The sequence below is a fragment of the Lampetra fluviatilis genome, chromosome 1 (assembly GCF_964198595.1).
Source record: "Lampetra fluviatilis chromosome 1, kcLamFluv1.1, whole genome shotgun sequence".
In the NCBI taxonomy this organism is placed as follows: Eukaryota; Metazoa; Chordata; class Hyperoartia; order Petromyzontiformes; family Petromyzontidae; genus Lampetra; species Lampetra fluviatilis.
Window position 1 is genome coordinate 20545909 of NC_136275.1, and position 15698 is coordinate 20561606.

Consider the following 15698-nt stretch of genomic DNA (forward strand, 5'->3'; position numbering starts at 1 on the left):
TAATTTAAAATATAACCAACGGAGCATGTTTGTCAAGAATTTGGAGAAACGTGTACCTGAAGGTCTTCCAAGCCGTAGTCAGGTTGGGGATATCGCAGACCTTGTCAATATCAGAGTGAAGCACATCATTAGCAAATGCCTGTAAGCTGAAGTGTCTCATGGATTGCAAGGCCCTCGGGCCACTTGCGGCCCCTGGTGGCCTTCAGTGATGTCTCTGACGTGCGGGCCCCCTGACAATACACAACAAGTGAAAACACCCCCCCCTCGCCCTCCTCATGCTGCTGCCAAACCCCCAATGGTTTCAAATGTGTGGCGGCCCTCACACATTGATGATGTCTTATCGGCGAAAGGGGCCGTCCATGAATGACGTCACGCGATTTTGGACGATTTTTGACCCCCCCCCACCCTTGTCACACGGCGTCACAAAAAGTCAGACCCCCCTCAAATATGACGTCACAAAGCCCTGCCCCCCCCCCCCCAAATAAAACATGCTGCAAATCGCTTTAAACTACAGTATTGTCACTGTAGTGCGTATTTAATGTGGCGCTGCACTCTGATGTTGTAGGAGAAAACGTTTATTGAAAAGTATATTTAATTAAGTAGAACGTGTTGTCTATAGTTATTTAAAGTTGCGCATTTTGATCTGACGTCACATTTCTTACCCCCCCCCCCCCCTTGTCACACATCGTCAAAAATGTGACGTCATTTATGGACGGCCCCAAAGCGGTTCCCCCATCCCCCCCCCCTCTAAAAAATAGTGAACAACACTGCCGTAGATGAACAGGAAGAATAGGTGAGCGGATATTCGTTTTTTTCTTGTTCGCGGTGAACCTACATCGTCCAAGGGATGACGACCGGCGTCGTGGCTGACTGGGTTCGCGGATTAGGAATCGTCGGGAGTTCTTCCACTGTGAGCGCCGGAGTTGAGCAGCGTGTCCCCCGCTCTCGCTGCAAGTGAGGTGGTGGTGGTGGGGTGGGTGGAATGCGTGCGTCATGCAGTGTGGGAGGGTAGGCAGGGCGTCTCCTCGTGCCTGTGGGAAGGGCGGCGAACCGACAGCCTCACTCTGACGGCACACACAGCAGTCGTGACATAGTTTGCAGGCAACAAGTTGTGTGTCTCTGTGTGTGTAAGTGAGACATTGCTCTTTTGCAAACACAGCCTGTGCCGTGGAGCCACATTCAGCCCTTCGTTACATCTCTTCTCTCCATCCATTCATCTCTTCCCCCCCCTTCTCCCTCCTCCTCCCTTCCCTGCATCTCTCTCCCGCTCTCAGCCTGCCCTCCCTACTACCATTACTCATTGCCGGCAACAACGTGCGCGAGAGAGAGACCGGGAAGTGAGTAAGAGGGCTTGCACATTCTCAGGGGCGTGTGTGCGTTAAAGTAGGTGCACGAAGCGGCTTTGACACACCGAAGTCGAGAAAGGAGGCGAACGTGGGATTTGACAAGAGGACTATGGCGGAGCAAGAGGATTTGGAGTTTGGCAAGGCAGACTTTGTGCTGCTGGATAACATCACAACGGAAGACTTCTTGGCCAACATGAAGCTCAGGTGAGCGAGTGAAAGAGATGGTGTCATTGACACGACTCTACGTATTCTTCACGTACGCCGAGGTGGTACCACCCCAGTAGTGAGTTGAGAGTGGATGATGCGCACGCCGCGAACGTTGCGAATTATTTGCCCGCAATAAAGTTGCAAACAACAACAACAATAATATAGTTGTACAGCTCCTGTTTGTCAATCCGCTGCTGGGGGTTATTGGTGGCTGTTTGACCTTACTTCACCGGACTGGTCAGTACGGGTTAGTGCAGGGTGGGTGGGAGGGTGGTGATTTGGTCGCACCAGCTCAGATATAACAATGATATTAGCCGGGGACTAAGAATCGAACTCAGTCTTCCTATCCCTTCCCCTCCCTACGTGTGCAGTACAGTTCCCGTATGATCGGACCCCTTGGCGAGGCGATAGAATGCATTCACTTGGTAGACTTTGTGTGTGTTTGTGAGATACGTGGTTTCCACGTGCAACTTTAGACCGCGTTTGATACATCACTTGCTTGCTTGCAACGTCCGAGTTAGAATCACAAGTTGTCAGCCCCTTTCTAGATCCACTGCTGAGTGAAGATCTCCCATGTGGCTCATGCGCGCTCATGAACGACGACTCAAATTGAGTACCACTTTGTGCTGGTTGTCATATGAGACGACAACTAGCTCCCGGACACAGTAATGTGGAATTACCCCCCCACCCCCTCTCACTGCCTTTAGAGCAAATAGTGATTGAGGGTTATCGGTGCTCCTTTTGGGTATGGAACAGACGCATGGATGTGTTTCCGAATGCAGCCGAATGGGTTGGGAAACGCCTAGGTAGCCTCGCCTCGGTAGCTGACGACGAAGAAGTGATGCACGGTTACAGTGCTTATTTGAGCCCGTGGTAGGGTAAAGGTGGAGCAGTGGCGCTGTGGTTAGCGCGCTGTGTGCTACGTATGACCCACGGGCACCTCCGTTGGATTCCTGGCCTCGGCGTTAACCGATGGCAAGTGACATCGCAAGCCAGTCTTTAACTCCCCCACCCCATCCCTCGTCATTCCGTCCCACACCTCCATAAACCTGCACTGAGCAGCCGTGGTGAAGGCAATGGGAAAACGCAGCCCTCACAAACAATAGGGCATGGGAGAGAAGGGGGGGGTGAGTTACGGGCGAAGTGGCATCATTCAGCAGTAGAGTGACAAGGGGCTGTAAACGTTTTAAGGATTATAGATATACATGTGAAAGTGTTCCACCGTGGATGTGGTGGATACAGTACTGGGTAGGTGGGTAGAGCGGGTAGGGTTCGGGGCGTCCCGCCCTTGTGACTGCTTGTGTGTGTGTGCGATTAGGGGTTTTTACGTTTCAGGTGTGCGCGTGTCTCTTCTGTGTGTGCATGCGCCGTTGCGTTGTCATCACCAAATTAGCCAGGCTCCGTTGCACATAGGTGTCGGATTTAAGCTGGACATCTGAATAGATGATGAAGAGTTGGCAAACACCGATGTACCTGGGTTATTTTGTTTGTCAATCAATGCGTATGAGGGGCCGTCCATAAATGACGTCACGCACCTGGGGGGGGGGTCAGACGTTTGTGACGATGTGTGACGAAGGGGGGGGGGGGGTGAGAATGTGACGTCACATCAAAATGCGCAACTTTAAATACATATAGACAACACGTTCTACTTAATTAAATAGACTTTTTAATCAATGTTTTCTCCTACAACATCAGAGTTCAGCGCCACATTAACTACGCACTACAATGACAATAGTTTAAAGCGATTTGAAGCATGTTTTTTTTTGGGGGGGGGGGGGGCAGATCTTTGTGACGTCATATTTGAGGGGGGGGGTCTGACTTTTTGTGACGCAGTGTGACTAGGGGGTGGGGGGGGGCGTCAAAAATCGTCCAAAATCGCGTGACGTCATTTATGGACTGCCCCTTACCTGCCACGACTTGGATCGGAAACACTGCCATTAAACGAAGAAAACGGAACAACTGAATATTGGGGATGGGGATGGGGTGATCGTTGTGGTGGAGTCATTGCCAAATAATACGGAACAAAAACTGAAATTTGTGCAACGAGGCATGAAGAGAGAAGCATGCTGGGGGGATGACACTGACGGGACGGAACGAGGAAGGACGCGCATTCGAGTGCATGCGCCGGTTCAAGATATTTCAAATTGTTGAGTTAAGGTTTGGTCAAGACGCGTTGCTACAAGTTTATGAAAGCCGACGGTCAAGAATAATGAAGCTATAAAAACTATAAATTTTTTTATTTTACCAGGTAAGGCCCACTGAGCTATGTAGCTCTTTTTCAGAAGCGACCTGGCCACGAATGATAGCCCAACGAAGTGGCTTATCATCGTGTGGAAATGTATAGCAGCCGAATACTCTCAACGCATGATGTTGTTTTTAAATGTGGAGGGGAAAACACCGGAGGACCCGGAGAAAAATCCACGCGACCACGGGGAGAACATGCAAAGTCAAAATTTACAACAAGCGTCAGGGTAGGGATCGAACCCACGACCTCCTGTATACCAGGCGAGGTAGCCAAGGCATATAATTAGATGGAGTGATGAGATCGGCTCGTTTGCAGGTGCTGGGTGGATTGTTGCAGGTTCTAGGATTGATCATGGTTGACGATGATTGTATTGAATTGGGATCTAACCTTTGAGTAACTTTCATGAACCAGACTCATAAAACATGTGTATTATTGCTAGTAGTGTTGTCGTTATCAATGCCTGTTGTAAAGTGCAAAGGTGGTGCGTTGCAAAATGAAAAGATATAAAGTCCAGGTCATATATGGAGACACACCTTTATATGTGGCAACACCTGTGGTGAATGGAAAAGTTTAATTTGAATCGTGGCTGTAAAGCCGGTGCAGGTGTTGACTTCAAAAACACATGCGTGATCCCCCCCTCCCCCCTATTCCAGTTACAACTTTAGCCCAAACGCACGTGAAAAAATGTAGAGATTTAGCCCTGCAATTTCTTGTTCAAATCGCTGCTGGCGATAAAGGCACCCCTAGAGAGTACTAGAGAGGGCTTCCTTGAGAGGGCATTGGCCTACTCTACAGTATTCTATGCTGGCCAAAGGTCTGGGAAGAGGTGGGAGTGCTCGTACTTTACCCCGCCACAAGCGACAAGCCGATCGAATTGACTGTTTTACATGTTTGGTACCGCTGGGTGGACAGAGGCGGGAGGATTCCAGGCACTTTGCAACATTGTTGCAACCACCAGGCCAGGAGATTGCAAGGTCCAGTTTGCTGAGTGTTTCACACCACGGCAGCATGGCTTGCACACTACTGTAGTCAACTCATAATGTGCCTTCGTAGGAGCAGAACGATGGCGCTTAAGGTCTAGTGTTGTTATTGCCAGCGGTGTTGCACTCATTTTGTGTTAATCTTCTAAACCCGTTGTGAATTGTGGTTCAAACAGGAATTTTGTTTCGTGATAGTGATCGTGTCAGGCAAGCATTTTTTGGCTGATGTTTGTAGGTGGGATGTGTGGGTGGGTGGGTGAGGTGGGGTGGGTGTGGGTGCCTGGGAAGCTTGGGTTTGTGAGCATTTCTAAAGTTGATTTGATGGGCTGGACCACTGTGGGGGTAGGGGAAGAACTTCACATGGTACAGAGCGTACAGAGCAGTGACATCCTTGGCCATCGATGAAAGCAAGTCTGATTTCGGAATGTCAGCAAGCTGAAAGGAGGACAGGAGCCAGTGAGAAATTACACCTACGTTCCAGCATTTTTTTTTGTATTTCTCTCACCTCAATAACGTGTCTCCACAACGTAGAACATCACCACGCAGTAACTATCAACATTATGGATGGAATGGTAGCTCGTGCTATGAAATCTCCCAATCTGAGTTTGATACCCAGCCACAAGTAATATGAATGATATGTGAACATGTGAACCGATGCTGGGTCGCGAGCCTTCACCAACCTGCTCTGACCAGAGTGTCGAAGTGCTGTACCGTCCAACAAGCCCCATAACTTCGATGGAGTAGCACTCATACAGCAGTTTATTGGCAAAAGGCTATACATTATAAATAGCAATAATGAGAATATCAATCCGTGCTATATTGCACATAGGCAATGTGTGCCATGCAATACCTATCACGCCACACTAATGAGGACAGCACGCTTGCTGCGAAAGTGAGAGTAGGTTTGGCAATCGTACCAAAGGATGCCACCCGGTTTTCTGTAACTGCTCGACCCTGTTAGCACGTGCTTGGAAAGTGCTCTTGCGGTATTTTAAAACCTTGCTTTTACATTATTGGGCCAAATAAATATGAGTGATTAATCTGAAACAAAATTAGCACAGTACACTGGTTTGAAATATAATAGACACCTTTAGATATAATATTAGTGTACAGCCCTTTGTCAATCCACGACTGGATGAAGGTTCCCCATGCTGTGTGAGACATGGAGGTTGTTTGACCATACTTCACCACGCTGGTCAGTGTGGGTTACTGAAAACGGGGGCTCAGGACCGGTTTAGATACGACTGATGTCAGTAATGGCAGGCAATCGAACTCGGCAAGATTCACCGTGCAGTGTGTGAACCGCTGCGCCACCACTTCCTCCAATGCAAAAACGGCACTGCATTGAAAATCCCCGTTAATTTCTCTATCACTGTTTCACAAAATGTAATATATTCGTTGTCTTTATAAGGACTGTTCATTACCATCCCCGACTCCTGCACCTACCAGGCCGCTGTCTTGTTTGTGTCGGCTTGGGGAGCTCTTCATCCAGCAGTGGATAGGTCGTTGCAGATGAAGATGATCCAACACAGTATTATGAATACTTTAGCTTGGTATGGCTATATCAGTGTATTATTTTTTTACAATTCGCAGATATATACAAATAGTGTACTCTATGAAAGTAGATGGTATTTGTACACCCGTTGCGACATATTCATCATCTCCGTTTCTATTATTAGAATGTCAGCACTGTATTCTAATAATAGAATTATAATAATTTCAACCGCTCTAATGTGCGCTGATGGCTACTTTATTGAGGGCGATATGGGCACGTAAAATGAAGATTTATTGAGAATTCAAAGGTTGGCTGGTAACATATTTCCAAACTGCCTAAAATAGGCAGCATCTCTTATAATTGGCGTATGCTTGCAGGTTATTAATTTATGTGTTTGTGCTATCAACATTAAGTCCTTAGCGGCTGTTTGACCATATCTCATCAGTGGTGTAGGGGGTTTCTGGACGGGTGATAGGAGATATCGCTCCAACCCTCCCAACGCTGATGTTGACCTTGGCCAGGGAACAAACTCAGGTTACTGGGTTCGTATCAAAGTGCACTAACCACTGCACCACCGCTTCACCATTTACATGTGTATGATTAAGGCTCAATGGACTTGTGAGCACCTTGTCCAGTTATTATTTTTTTTAAATGACCTCTGAGGACACCAAAGAAAAAAATGCATCTGTTGTTCTACTGCACCGTGAATGTGTACACAAAAAGTGCACCGATATAATCATCCACAGTCGTTTACACAACAACACCGTTTCAATGGACCAGTGTGGCATGAATCCTTGTTGCAAGTGAGTCCCCTGCATGCAGAGTGGGGGGAGCACTTAGCCAACGCACAGGAATTAACTGAGCTTCCAGCCGACCCTCCTCCAATCCCAAATGGACCCAATGACATGACCCCCAATATAGACTACAGTCTATTGTAATCGAATTTAAACAACATCGTGCAATGCACTTCCGGCCAAATGACACTGACATTAAATATTGCGGATAAAGGTACGGTAGTAATTTTCTACCAGAAACATAGAGATTTGGACAGTGGTTCACTCGCTGCTCTCTGAATCCAGCGACCTGGGTTCTTCCACCCATTCACCGGACGTGATGAAGTATGGTGAAAACAACCCCATGACCAGCATGGAGAGGGGAAAGCCCCAACATTGTGGGTTGAGATTGAGAATGCCTATTTAAAAAGCAAAACAATTATTCTTACTATATGGACCAGAGGGCACTGCAGCAATATACAATTGAAATATGGTGAAATATGGTCAAATAACACCCACGACACCCGCACGGCATGGGGAAGCCCCCCCCCCCCATACCCGTGTAGCCAACCGTGCTAATCAGAGGTACGGGGAACAACGCTAACTTACAAAACCATATACACCATGGTTTTGTGTCTAAGCCAAGATTCGAGTTGAATTCTCATTTGGCTGGCTTTTTAACTTGTTTGGAGCACGAAGCAAAACACTTAGTGGGTTTAACTTTCCGAATAAATTGAAAATAAATTTCCATAATCATCTTCACGTCCGATTAAACAAGACTCCACCTTCAGTCGTGTACTCTACTATATGTGAAAATTGCCCAGAACGTTTCCGTGCTGTCCTAGACTTTAGTTGTGGCTGTATATTTTATGTTTTACAAACATGAGCATTTTCTGTTGATCACCACACATCCTGCTCTGATGCACACTGCGTCTGTCTGCTCGTCGGATATTGAGGATGTTTAGTGACAAATGACCCAGAGCTCAACCTTTTCCCAGCACAAATTGCATTCATTACCTTGGAGGCCTTCCAAGAGCACTCTCTTTTTCCCCGTCGAATGTCAGCCAATTTCCATTGCAACAAGTGCTGTTTAATGACTGCCAGACTAACTTGAGTCTCGACATGACATCATCATCAGCCACGATCTATACACTGCTGTATGAAGGCCTCCTCAAAGACCAAACACATCACAATTTAACGTGTTTCGATCAAGTGCCTACAACCGAACCGCTTAAGTCACTGCATCTCCAGAGTCGATGTCCTCTCGGCTGTGTATCCCTGCCTTGGCTGCCACTACCATCATTCGCCTCGACCATTGTCAATCTGTTTTCGCGACGTGTTCTCCCCAAAACCATTTACTTTTCCTTCAGTCGATAAGACGTCGCTAACTTTCGTACGTCCTCCCGTCTCTCGGTGTATCAGAATCTTTATTTAGACGGCTGAAGGAATCCGATGAGCTATGAAGCTCTTTTTCACAGATATCCAGTAGGAGTGGGTCAGCAAGTGTAATTCCAAGCAAGCACCTTTCCATGCTCCCCTGCACACTTTCCGGCACATTTGTAACAGGACATTAATAATTTCAACCTATAACGCTCTCAGTATTCACTCACTCTCGAAGGGAGAGAGAGAGAGAGCGACTCGGGCACGAGGAACCACAGACGAACCGTGAAGCACCCACGCGGTCAGCTGGCACCAACAATTTCCCCGAGTTCTACATCCTACGATACAGCTTGCTCTTTTGTGCAAGAAGAGAGACAAATGCTGATTGTCACAGGTAGGCGGAGGGATGATTTGCAGGACGGTGACTCTTATTCACCCCCCTTGCGATTCAATGAATTGTCGCGATCCTGAGTCGCGGTTTTATTAAAGAATCAGTTATATTTAACATTGACTCTGAGGTTGCCTAACTTGTGTGGAACTGGCAAGCTGATGCTACAAGCTACTAAATGTATTCCGCCCATATTTTATCTCGTCAAATAGCCAAAGTGATTTCCTGCTCAAATTATCGTTGAGGTGGTACTCATCTCCTCTTTAGAGCCATTAGCCAGTGATTCAAATTCCACATTCTTATGGCTGGGGGCGAGTCTATCCAAAGGGAAAAAAACACTCCTGACTTGCCCACAAAGTGTTACTTGCTGTTTGATGGACACCGTAGGGATGATGAGTGAACCCCCAACTAGGATTTGAACTCGCAATTCCGTGACCCTGAACCATTCTGCCGTTGAGCCACCTGGCCGGATCCACAAGGCGTAGTTTTGTTTCAACGTTTGTGCTCAGATTAAAATTCCACTGGTTTAGTAAAACAACGATGAACCCCATTGAGTACAGTGGAAATTAAGCTCTCTGTTCCAATAAACCCAACCCCTCGATTTCTCAAGTTGGTGTCACCTGTCCTGATGTGGCGTCTGACAGTAATGTTGCACATTGTTAAGGGGGTGAAGGGGCACCTGTAAGGTCACGTGTCATTTTTAACAGGGAGGCCCAGATGGAGCAGCGATCAACTGTTAAAGTATTACATGTTGTGCCTGAAGTCTGCAAAAGAGTATCATGTCTCAAGTTTATTTTGTTTAACCAGGTGAGGACACGAGGCCAGGATGAGTCCCATTGCAAAAGTGATCTGGTTCACCAAAACGACAAAAGAAAAGAAATCAGGCTCAGTCTAGCAGTGAAGAAAATCGTGCAGCAGAGGAAAAACAACGGTGTTGACGCAACGAGAAATCAAACAGATTGCACTAACATAAATTGATGTTAAATTAGCATTCCCATGTGTCGTAAGTGAGCTTGGGTAGATTATTTTTAGGCTGATCAAAGTACAATTACAATTAAGTTTGTAACAATGTGACAGGTAAAGATAGGGTGACTATTGTACTAATATGTAAACAGACCAGGATAATAAAAAACAGACGAGGTTATATAGAAGAGGGAGGGGGGTTATGACTTTTTGAAATGTTATTTTGAGGGGGAAACTGCCACATCTGTCCATGCGCTGGGCACATCGCTGGCAGCTGCCAGTGAAGGTGATTGCAGCACATGGCTGCAGATTCCTGGAGCATGCGCATCGCCATATGGTTTGTGTCACAGCGAAGAATGTTATCTTTCTCTTCTGCTCTTAGTACAGTCGCATTGCCAGTGCAGTTGTTCATAGCGCAGTTATCGGCAGGCCTTAGATTGCTTCCAGGATGTGGTGCTTGGACTACCAGCCACAGTGGAAGGTTAATATTGTATGTGGCGTACCAGCTGTGGAAATTATTTCCATCACTGACCTAGACTGACCTGACTGACATTAAGCCCTGGGTGTACCAGGCTTTGAGGATGCTGCTCTTGTATAATGGATAGCACACTGGGCTTTCAATCCAGAGGTCACCTGTTCCATTCTGTCTCCTGGCACAATAATTTAAATGATGGTGCAAGTTTCTTACATGTATGTATGTATGCTGAACTTATTTCGTATGTAGCCAACCGTCCTCATTGGAGATGCGAAAAAGCCACCTTCCGCCACTGTGCACCCGGCGGTAACAAATGGGTGTGCCACAGGTCTCGTGTGGTGGAGTGAAGTGTGGGTAGTCCCACCTCTTCCAAGACGTGTTGGCCCAGCGCGAGGAGTAGGTCGAACGCCCCTTCATAGGAGCTGTCCAGTGCTACCTCGAGTGGGAAAAAGTTATTTGAGGCTCTGCACTTTTACCGGACTTTACTCGTGCTGTTTATTCGCTGAATTTGTCTTAGGTACCGAGCTGTGCTGACATTTTTAAACACATTCCTGTGGAGGGAGCTGGTAGGAACGTTGGGTTGCTCGGTCAATGGCCAATGTCAACGACGGCGTGGTGTATTCCGCAAATATGCCCGACTGTGAGGGCGGGCACAAGCCGACGTGAGTAGATTAAACGTTGAGTTTTATAAGAGCACCACGGGGTGACCAGCCCCTCTCCACCCAGCCCCACCCCTCTCACCCCCCACCCAGCCCCACCCTCCCCACCCAGCCCCTTCCCACCCAGCACCTCCCCACCCTCCCCACCCAGCCCCACCCTCTCCACCCAGCCCTTCCCCACCCTCCCCTCCCCACCCAGTCCCTCCCTCCCCACCCAGCCCCTCCCTGCACGACAGACGGACGGACACAATAATCCCCTGTGGGCTGGTGTAACCAGGAGGTTCCTACCAGAATGATGTGATAAACTTGCCATAGTACTCCTCTAATCTGTGAAAAACTTCCAGATAATTGGATGAATGCAGCACTTGCAGGAGACCACTTCCGAGTGACCCTAATCTATGAATAAATCTGCACGTTAGGATAAATTTGCTACGTGACTCCACTTTTGCCGCGAAAAAAATCGTGCAAAACTTGCAGTTTGATTCGGGGCCACGGATAATACGAATACTGGGTAATAAGGTTACGGATAATAAGCGATTCACTGTCGTGCACTACGTGCACGCTGATTGATTTAACGCTTGGGAACTGAGAGATGGGATTTCTTAAAACAGCAGCTGCTGGGGAATTTTGTTTAAATGTGGATGCAGTTTTATTTGCTCCTTGTGTCAAATGAACGACGAAACGTAATTTAAAGCTGTTTAAACTTACTGAAGAACTCAAAAGAGTTGGCATTCCCACCGGACCAGAACAACAACGCAGCGAAATAATGGAAAACTAAACAAAACAGTGGACAAAATAAACCGAGGAAAAAAAGACACAGTATACGTATTGTATTGCTTCCAGGACTGCACACTAGATTCGTGACTTGCACCAGCTGGCAGGACATACAACTGCGCCGGCCAACAGTAAACTAACATGCTATAAAGTGCAGTTGGTATTAAGAGCTTGCAAACTATTCTGAGACTTTACGGTAAGAAACTGGATTAGAAAAATACATGCACATTTCTAAACCTCCCACAGCACCCCATTTCGTCTTGGAAGTGGGCTGCGATTGGCAGGTCCGATTTTCCGCATTAATCGGTGAATATTAATCCTGTTTTCCTCGTTGCAATCCGCGGATAGCACAGATATTTGGATGAATGTGCCACTACTTCTGAGTGGATAAGCATGGATATGATTAATTTGTCGCCACTCCTGGTCACTCCTTATCTGCACAATGGTAGATTGCTTCCGGGATGCGGATAATAGGAAGACAGATAAGAGGAGTTAGTGTTGCTGTAGATCGATTGAACCAGTGAGCAGAACCAGTGAGCAGTGAACTCTGCTGTGGTCAATCTGTGGTCCCACAATCACATCGAGGTTTCAAGTTTTTGAGTTTTTTTACTTTTATTTTTGTTTTTATCTATGCACAGTGGACCAGGTTCACAAATATCGATGAAACTGACCAATAGCGTTGCCCGGCAGATGTTCCCGCTTGTTGGTGATGGATCGAGGCATTGGCAAGTTTCCGCCGAAATTCGGACAAACAGGAACATTTACCAACTCGTGGATCTCCTCCTACACAGTGCATATAGTATCACGGTGTTTAAATGAAGATTTTGAAATTGTAGTTACGATATTGTGATTTTAATAATTCCAGATTTTTGTCAGTCTTCTGATTGTCGACGGCCTCTTCGCGCTGGGTCAATTGTTGGGGTTGTTTGACCGTACTTCACCACGCTGCTCATTGCGGCTTGGTGAGGGGGGATGGGGAGGCCGGGAAAGGTTCAGATATCACCACCGTTGATGTCAGTTTTGACCTTGCATCGCACCTCCGATTAGGATGGTTGGCTATGTGCGGTGCGAAATTCAAATATGTACGGTACACATGTACTCGGGTCACCAGGTTCATAGCACAATTCCTGACCTCCCCCCGCCCCACTTCGTCCACTTTAATTGTATCCATTATTACATTTTAAACTGAATAGATCTGCAGTCCATTAAACAAACTGAGTGGGTGTTAATTTAGTTTCATGCTGGTGGAGATGAGATAATTTTATTAGGATCCGGACACTAACCGCATTTATGTTACACAATAAAAAATTGCTGTGCACACGCCCCCTTTCGTGATCATCTCCACACCAAGTGTCCCTCTTCCGTTATACAGAATTTTAAAATATGGCTGAGACATTCATATTCCTATTTAGTCACCGCATGCATTCAAATTGAAATGCAGTACTGTGCAGTAGATCCCTTTAAAATAAACTATTGAACTAATTTTTATTTTATTTCACCTGGTAAGGTCCACTGAACTCTATAGCTCGTTATCAGAAGCGACTTGGCCACAAATGATAGCTCAACGAAGTGGCTGATGCGGAAATTGCTAGCAGACAAATACTCTATCCAAATGTTTTTACATGTGGAGGGAACAACTGGAGGACCCGTAGAAATCTTCACGCAGCCACGGGGAGAACATTTCAACTCGAAATATACAGCAGGCGGCAGAGTTGGAATCGAACCCATGGACCTCCTGCATACCAGGCGAGGCAGTTAACATCTCACCACCGTGGCACTTTATGAACCCAAAAGCCTACATTGGGACGTTTGACCTTTTCAATTACTGAGTGGCTTTCACGTGGGAGAAGACTGGAGTACCTGGAGAAAACTCCAACACACATGAAGCAGTGGCACTCAAAGCTCCACACAGATAAGAGTCAATAATCCATTGGTGTGCTGCCATGTCGTGACCACCTCACCATCGAAGTACCTAAGTCCACAGCACCTGGCATTCTCAAACAGTCATTACAGCACCACCAAGATCACAGTCATTACAGCACCACCAATATCTGATGAGGCGAGGCACATTCTGGTCGGTCATAGTGCATTGTTTATAGATGCATATTTATCATTTGCCTACTTGGCTGTCAACAGCCCTTGGTCAAGTCTGTTTGGGCCCCAGGGTTTGAGAAGTGAGTCCAACGTTTGTATCTTCGTTCTAGTGCTGACTTATTTTCTAACGAATGCAATCCGCCCGCGTTGCAAGGTAGTCCGGAAGATGTGGCAAGTGGGTGTGCAGCAAGAGACACAGAAGTACCCTGAATTTGCGTATGCGCAGTTTTAAGGGGTAGAGAGAGGGATATACGTGCATCGCTGTGGCACAGTGTGGAATAAACCTAGATACCAGCGCTCGAATCCCACCCATGGCTGATCCAACCCTGCGTAGCCTCCGAGTGGCGAGTTGTTTTATTCGTGAAAAACACTGATGTTGACCAAACGAGAAACATTTGGCTTTTGGTAGCCATGCGTAGAAAAACAAGTGAAAGCGTGATTATCCTTTGAAAGGGTGTGTTCTTGCAAAACGTGTAATTCCAGTTTTTCCATGGGGCTGACCCGCCCATGCTTTTGTGCTGTGCATCTTGTGACCAAAAACACAGGCAGCCCACACGTACCTTTGACATCCTCTTTCGCCAGGCATGTAAGCATCCAAACACTCTGTGATTTAATGGATTGCCCTAATGCGGTGTGTCAGGATTACAATGAGGAAAGATCGCATCCTGGAACTCCCTTCCCACAAGTCACCTGGGCTGTTGTCCCCCTGCATCTGTTTCAGTCCGGGCTCAAAACCTTCCTGTTTCCCCTCTGCCTATGACTGACTGGCTGACTGACTGCCTCCGTCTATAAGATGAATGTCCAATGTTCTTGAACAACATCTGGAGATGCAGTCACATTTGGATGCTATCCAGTCTATGGTAAATACAATTTGTATACGATTCGATTAGAATTTGTCTCTTTTGTATTATCCGCATTATTTTGGTTGACATAAAGTGGATGTAATTTTGTTCAAATGGTAAATATCGTACCGTACAGTTCTGATGCGATCCGATGCGCGTTCTGTGAGCGTGGGGATTGACTTTAAACACTCGGTCGAAGAATTGTGACATGTCTCACTGTCACACATCCCACTCAAACAACACCTCCCGTACGCACCAAGAACAGCATACAGACAAATTACTACAATTGTATTTCGCCGCTTAACTGCCGTAATCATTGTTCTACGCCACTGCAAAATAAAAGACTGTGAATAGAATGCTCTATGTGTGGTTTACCAAGAATAAGGAAATCCGCGAATAGCCAGCCGTGACTGCGAGTCGCGGTTTGATACCTGACGGTAATTTATTATTTACTATTTTTTTTAGTGTGAAGCAGGAAGGGTGAGCCAGTCTTTTTTTTACTATTTATTTGACCAGGTAAAGCCCACGAAGCTATATAACCTTTTTTTCAGAAGCGACCTTGCCACAAATGATAGCTCAATGAAGTGGCTTATTGCGTGGAAATCTATAGCAGCGTATGTCTAAATGTGGAGGGGAAAAAACAGAGGATCCGGAGAAAAATTTACAGAGAGAACATGCAAACTCCAAATATACATGCGTCAGGGTCGGGATAGACCCAGGACTTCGTGTATACCAGACGAGGTACTTAATTAAATAGACTTTTTAATAAATGTGCAGCGCCACATTAAATACGCACTACAATGACAATAGTTTAAAGCGATTTAAAGCATGTTTTATATTTGGGGGGGGGGGGCAGAGCTTTGTGACGTCATATTTGAGGGGGGGGGTCTGACTGTGACGTCGTGTGACGAAAGGGGGGAGGGGTAAAAAGAATCGTCCAAAATCGCGTGACGTCATTTATGGACGGCCCCTAAGAGGGGGCTGGGTGGTATTGCTTCGCTGTACCCGGCGGCAAGCCGCGTAAGAGTAACGCTCTGCGCACATGATATACTTTACACGGTGGCGCGTGTCGTGATG

The 15698-nt window shown here is 46.7% G+C and overlaps 1 protein-coding gene across 1 annotated transcript in view; it reads left to right on the forward strand.

Moving 5' to 3' along the window:
* The first annotated feature begins 927 nt into the window (after window positions 1-927).
* MYO1D (myosin ID) overlaps window positions 928-15698 on the forward strand; it is a 144785-nt gene continuing 130014 nt past the window's right edge. Inside the window, exon 1 of the mRNA XM_078859070.1 lies at window positions 928-1550. Coding sequence (XP_078715196.1) covers window positions 1456-1550 — 95 coding nt within the window. The 5' untranslated portion in view covers window positions 928-1455. The remainder of the gene's footprint in view (window positions 1551-15698) is intronic.